At 52.1% G+C, this 5,292-nt stretch overlaps 2 protein-coding genes across 3 annotated transcripts in view; one reads left to right on the top strand and one right to left on the bottom strand.

The window, feature by feature from the left end:
* The window catches only part of ZNHIT3 (zinc finger HIT-type containing 3), a 7,808-nt gene that overhangs the window by 816 nt on the left and 1,700 nt on the right, over positions 1 to 5,292 (top strand). Inside the window, exons 2-4 of the mRNA XM_027883785.1 lie at positions 24 to 55; positions 127 to 282; positions 537 to 800. Coding sequence (XP_027739586.1) covers positions 24 to 55; positions 127 to 282; positions 537 to 727 — 379 coding nt within the window. The 3' untranslated portion in view covers positions 728 to 800. The remainder of the gene's footprint in view (positions 1 to 23; positions 56 to 126; positions 283 to 536; positions 801 to 5,292) is intronic.
* The window catches only part of MYO19 (myosin XIX), a 17,199-nt gene continuing 13,187 nt past the window's right edge, over positions 1,281 to 5,292 (bottom strand). For both annotated transcript variants that reach the window (XM_027883879.1, XM_027883878.1), the window contains exons 21-25: positions 3,844 to 4,007; positions 3,089 to 3,218; positions 2,844 to 2,929; positions 2,216 to 2,521; positions 1,281 to 1,777 (exon numbers count right to left, since the gene is read on the bottom strand). In XM_027883879.1, the coding sequence (XP_027739680.1) occupies positions 1,649 to 1,777; positions 2,216 to 2,521; positions 2,844 to 2,929; positions 3,089 to 3,218; positions 3,844 to 4,007 (815 nt within the window). In that variant the 3' untranslated portion in view covers positions 1,281 to 1,648. The remainder of the gene's footprint in view (positions 1,778 to 2,215; positions 2,522 to 2,843; positions 2,930 to 3,088; positions 3,219 to 3,843; positions 4,008 to 5,292) is intronic.

Raw genomic sequence — 5,292 nt, 5'->3', positions numbered from 1 at the left:
CACGCTCCGTGTCTCTCCCGCAGCTGCTCCGTGCGGTGCTGCCGGACCCACCGCGGTGAGTACGGGCCGGGAGGGGCCGGGGCTGTGCCAGGGCTGCCCCGGGGCTGACCCGCTGTGTGTCCGCAGAGCGCTGCGCGCCGAATCCCAGCGGGGAGCGGGACAAGGGGCAGGGACCCCCCGCGGCCCCGCCGAGCCCCGCACATGGCCCCTGGTCCCTGGAGGACATCCTGGGCGAGGAGGACGAGCAGGACCGAGTCCCGCTGCAGAAACTCAAGCTTTTAGGTGAGTTTGGGGAATTCGGGACTCAGCCGGGTGCGGGGCTGGTGGGGCTTCAGCAGAAATGCTCCCCCTTCCCACGAGTTCTGCGTGGAGCTGCTCCCAGCCGTGCAGCTCGTTGCAAGGCCTTAAAGAATTAAATATCAGATATTTGGCCCTTCACCAGTCTCTTTGAAAGTTTATTTGCAAAATAAGGGAGGTGTTAACTTCGTTTGTAACCTCTCGAGATTACTGCTATTTATCTTGTTTTCTTTTTAAAGGGGAGTCAGAAGAACTGAAGGGTTTGCTGCTGAACCCACACCTCCGGCAGCTGCTCCTCACCATCGACCAGGCAAAAGACAAAAGCTCCCTCATGAGGAGGTTCATGCAGGAGCCCCTGTTTGTGGAGTTTGCAGATTGCTGCCTGAGCATTGTGGAGCCTCCCGAGAAGGAGAACATCCTCCCCGAGTGAGCCCGTTTTCCTTTCCCTGAGGTCTTGTGCTGCAGAGCTGCTCCATTCGGTGTCTCTCCTCGGGGTCTGGTCTGTGATTTCAACTTGGAGTTGACAGAGATTTCTAGAGACTGGGGCTTGAACTTGACACTCTGTGGACCTGCTTTGTGTGGGTACAGAAATGCTGGCAGCCGTGGGAAATGTTACTTCACAGCGACAACATTAAATATATTTGCCTTTATTTTTAATCAACAAATACTCTGCCATGTTTTTGTTCATTGTTTGGGGTGGTCAGACACCTTGACAAGGCATTGAGCAGATTCTTTAAAATGACATAACACAGAGGAGCTGAACATTTTCGAGACCCAGGAGCAAGAGAAGGACGGTACAGAAGCACCTCTGATGAGACCCCTGGCAGGGCAGTGCTGTTTGGGGAGCTCTGGAAACGCCTGGCAGCTGTGAGAGCTCAGAGATTTTGGTCAGAGAGAAAAAAAAAAAAGCAAGAGCCCAGTCTCGCTTTTCCCTGAGACATCTGCCCTTAGTGTGACATTGGCTGCTCCTCCCTCCCTCGGTCAGTCAGGGTTGTACCTCTGAGAATCCAGCAGGAATCAGGAATGTTTGCATTATTTGCTCCCTCATGACCAGCCTCTTGCTTCGCCAGGTAGTGCCAGCAGCGTTCAGTTCAAGTATTTATTGTTTAAAGCACCTGATCTGGTTTAACTGATTGTTCTCATAGCGCTGATATTTCCTGCAGCGTGTGCTGTGTGGAGGAGCGGCCCCCACGCCCCCCAGATTTGATGTGTATTATGTTACATTGCATTTTAGGCACAAGGCATCGAGGTGAAAGCTCTGAGGTAGCAGCAGATGTGGCCGTTGGGTGATTTGGAAGCAGCAGCTTGCAGAGAGCCCGTCCCTGAAGGCAGAGGTGTGCAGGGGCCAGGCCTATGTGGGCAGGAGTTCCTTTCTGTCCAGCAGGATCTGGTTGAATCCCGTGATGGAACAGGCGTCCCTGTGGGGGCTGACGTTGGAATAGTGCAGGGGGGACTTCCTGCAGTGGAACCTGACAGAGCCCTGCAAGGAAGAGAGGTGGAGAGCTCAGCTGGGGGCTTGGCCAGCTTTTGAGGTCATTCTGTTGTTCATGTTTAGTGTTCATGAGCAGCTAGTGACTATGAGGATAGAAGAGGACCTCCTGAGGAATTTTAGTACAAATGGATTTAAGAGCAGTCAGTGCCAATACTGTAATTTTAACTGGAATTAACTTAAACTCTGGAGATTCTGTAGTAGATTTAGTACTGAACTTGCTACTGCTCCTGCCTGCTTGCAGTGACTGGGACCAGTTCTTGCACCCGTTTTATGCAGCCTCAGAAAAGTTACCCAAAAAACCCCCAAGGTGATTTGTAACGAGGTGCAGTTTCTGAGGGCACCTTGTTGGCAGGACATGGTATCCAGGACTATTCCTGAACCCCTGGCACCCTGCCTGTGCTGACTGGAGTCTGGGAGGTGGGTTACCTGTGGGAGAGCTCTGATGGAAGCGATGCCACAGCCCAGGGAAGAGCTGTCCAGCCTGGAGCTGCTGCTGCCCTGGAGCCCCCTGAGCCAGCCCAGCAGGGCCAGGTCCCTGCGGGGCCCCGTGGCAGTGACAGGGGCAGCAGCCAGGACGAGGCCCAGGGGCCAGAACTGGACAATGGCCTGCAGAGGCCACGCTGTGTCCAAGGAACAAGGCAGCTTGGCCGGGATCACCGTGGCTCCAGCAGCTGGGAACTCCTTCCCTTCCCCCTCGTCCAGTTCTGCCGCTGCCAGCGCGGCCATCTTTGCCTGGTGAAGATAAGGAGCAATATTCAACAAGGTTCTCAGACATCTTGAGCAGAATTGAAAGAGTCTAGAAAGGAGGGAATCTGAAAGGGCAGCAGACTCTTTGGGGCATTCCCATGAGGGTAAGGAGTGGGTTTATTCTGCAGAACAGAAGCAGCTGTGCAGGACTGGCATCTTCAGCTGGCGAAGGGTTTACTGGAGCACTGACAGAGCTGCTTTTGTAATTAGTTGAGGCAGAGTCGTAACTACTAAGAGGGAGATTCCTTCTAAAAATGAAAGCCTCAGTGAGTGAGCTTGTGTCCCTTCCCTGTCCCCACACCCTCACCTTCCATCTCCTCCAGCGGCGCTGGATGACGTTGGCAGCCCCGCGCATCCTTCGGAACCGGCTCCTGGCCAGCCAGGAACGGACAGCTGAGGAGTCAGTGGAAACAAAGCTGAGTACAAACCACCCCAGGAGCTCTGGCACACAGTGGAAGAGGTGGCACTTCACCGCCCCTGCCACTGTAATCCCCCAACAGAACTGGAAACGTTCCTTGTTGTGCTGTTCCAGCCACACCCTTGCGGAGTTACCTGCTTGGATGACAGTTGCAGACCGTTTCTCCTTTGCCAGTTTCCTCTGCTTAAATCTCCTCCAGCAGCACTGAATGCAAAATGCTTTCTCATTTAACACCTCTGCTCTCCTGGCTTCGAGTAGCTCCAGCTGCAGTGGGGACAGGAGCTTGGAGTTAGTACCCAGGGCTCTCAACTCTTCCCTTTTCTGCAGCCTCTTGGTGTTTGTCAGAGAGCCACATCCTCATTCCAGTGTCCTGTGACTGCTGCATTAGGTGTTAGAAGTGACAGCACTCCATTAGTGCTTATGAGATAATATGGAAACAGAAATGGGAGTAGTTGGGGGGTCACAGTAGCAGCTGGCTTAAACCCAGCTCCACTGAAGGGGGTTCTTCTGTGGCTGCATCCTGCAAGCTTGGCAAAGGTCCCTTTGTCTCCTTCATCTGTTTCTCCAAGGAAGCTCTGTGGGCCAGCTGGAGTAGCCAAATCTATCAGCTGAAGGTAAGGAAAGCTGTAATCTTTCCTGGAATGGGAAGAATACTGACAGTTGTAGACACAAGTGCATCTCCTTGTCCCTTGGCTCCACAGATGCCATTAAACAAAGTGCTTCTGAGGGCTGGGTTCTGCTGGCTGCTTGACTGACTTGAGTAATTGGAAGGAAAATGCCCAATTCTGGTCACACTGGCTTGGCAGGAGCATTATTGCTCCCACCCTGGTGATCCCTGTGCCAGAATCCCCATCAGGCAGCTGAGCCCCAGAATTGTCAGCCAACTTACCACAGAACTGGCCAGGAACACTTTGGTCTTCCCACAGTACACCGAGGGGGTTCCTGCTCCACTCCCTGTTTGCTCAGCAGTGGTTTGTCCCACAACAACGTTCTGAAGGATCTCAAGAGCAGCAGAACGTGAGGCTTTGTCCTCCTCCATCACCGCAGTCTCTCCTGGAAGTGAAGCATTGAGGAGCAGGAGTCACAAGGCTTGGAAATCAGGACCAAGGAATTGTCTTGACTCTGGGATTTCTGGGCCATCTAGTGGGGGAAAACCTCCAGCAGGAGGGGAGGAGGTGATGGCTGAGGGCACTCATCTCACTGTGCTTTGGGGTAAAACGGTGCCAGCAAGCAGAAAACCACCGTGGGGTGTTTGAACTGGGAACAAAGAACAAGAACAAGGAATTGGACTCAGCCTTAATGTACTGAAAGGTGCAGGAGGGGAAACAACTCTCCCCAATTCTCCAGCTTTCCCGGGGCATCGGAAGCAGCTACAGGGGTCGTGCAGTGAGCAGAATTTACTGCAGCAATTAGAGGTTATTAAAGCCATTTCTGGGACACAGTGCACAGCTTTTTACATCACGAGACAAACAGGTTGGCCAGATGAATCTAACTGGAAATAGACTTAGCTCAGAGCTGCCCTTGGAAGAGATCGAGGCAGTGCTGCAGGAGTTCCTGCGATGGGCTTTGCATCATTCCATCCTGGATACTGTTTGCTTTTCTGCTATAAATATTTCTAAGGAGATGAGAGCATTTTAAGGTACTGAAAACAAATAGGAGCAATTCTTGCCTACAGGAAGACATCTGGTGCCTGTGATGGTGTTCCTGGGGCCGGGCTGATAAGGGAACCCAAAGCTTATCCCTGTGTTTGGGAAATTTGTTTTGCTTTGTTTGCAGCTTATTACCCCCCTAAAGATAAAAAGGAACTAAGAACCTATCACAGAGAGGGTTTGCAGCTAATGGGTTTGTAATTGAGGGGGAAAGATACAGTGTGTAAGTGATTTTCCAGCCTGTACTTCCTTCCTTCGCTCCATTTCCAGCCGGTGAATGGATATCCAGACATTTCACTTATCTGAACAGGCTGGCACTTACTGGTCCTGCTTCCCACTGGTGATGGAACAGACCCACTGGGTGAAGGTGGGATTAATTTGGGAGAGAGAAGGGGGTTGCAGGGACTTTCAGTATTAAATGTAACCTCCTGGTGAGCTCCTCCTTTTAGGGGTTGATAGCAAAGGCATTACCTTGTAGACGGGGTTGTGGGTTTGGGGTGGTGGTTTTTAAAGTCCATCCTCGCTCTTGCTTAGAAAAAGAGAAGTTTGCAAAAGGTGGAAGAAGCAGCAGAATCCAGGTAAGCTGGAGGGTCAGTGATTCAGCAAGGAAGCAAAGGGTGGGGGGAAAAAAGAAAGGAAGGAGAGAAGGAACATGAGCCAAAAGGTAAGAGGCTTTCAATCTTACTAAA

The sequence above is a fragment of the Empidonax traillii genome, unplaced genomic scaffold (genome assembly GCF_003031625.1).
Source record: "Empidonax traillii isolate 1590-97213 ecotype Southwest subspecies unplaced genomic scaffold, ASM303162v1 scaffold135:size1941959, whole genome shotgun sequence".
Lineage (NCBI taxonomy): Eukaryota > Metazoa > Chordata > Aves > Passeriformes > Tyrannidae > Empidonax > Empidonax traillii.
Note: the sequence above shows the minus strand (reverse complement) of the source record. Positions and strands in the feature narration are given on the sequence as shown.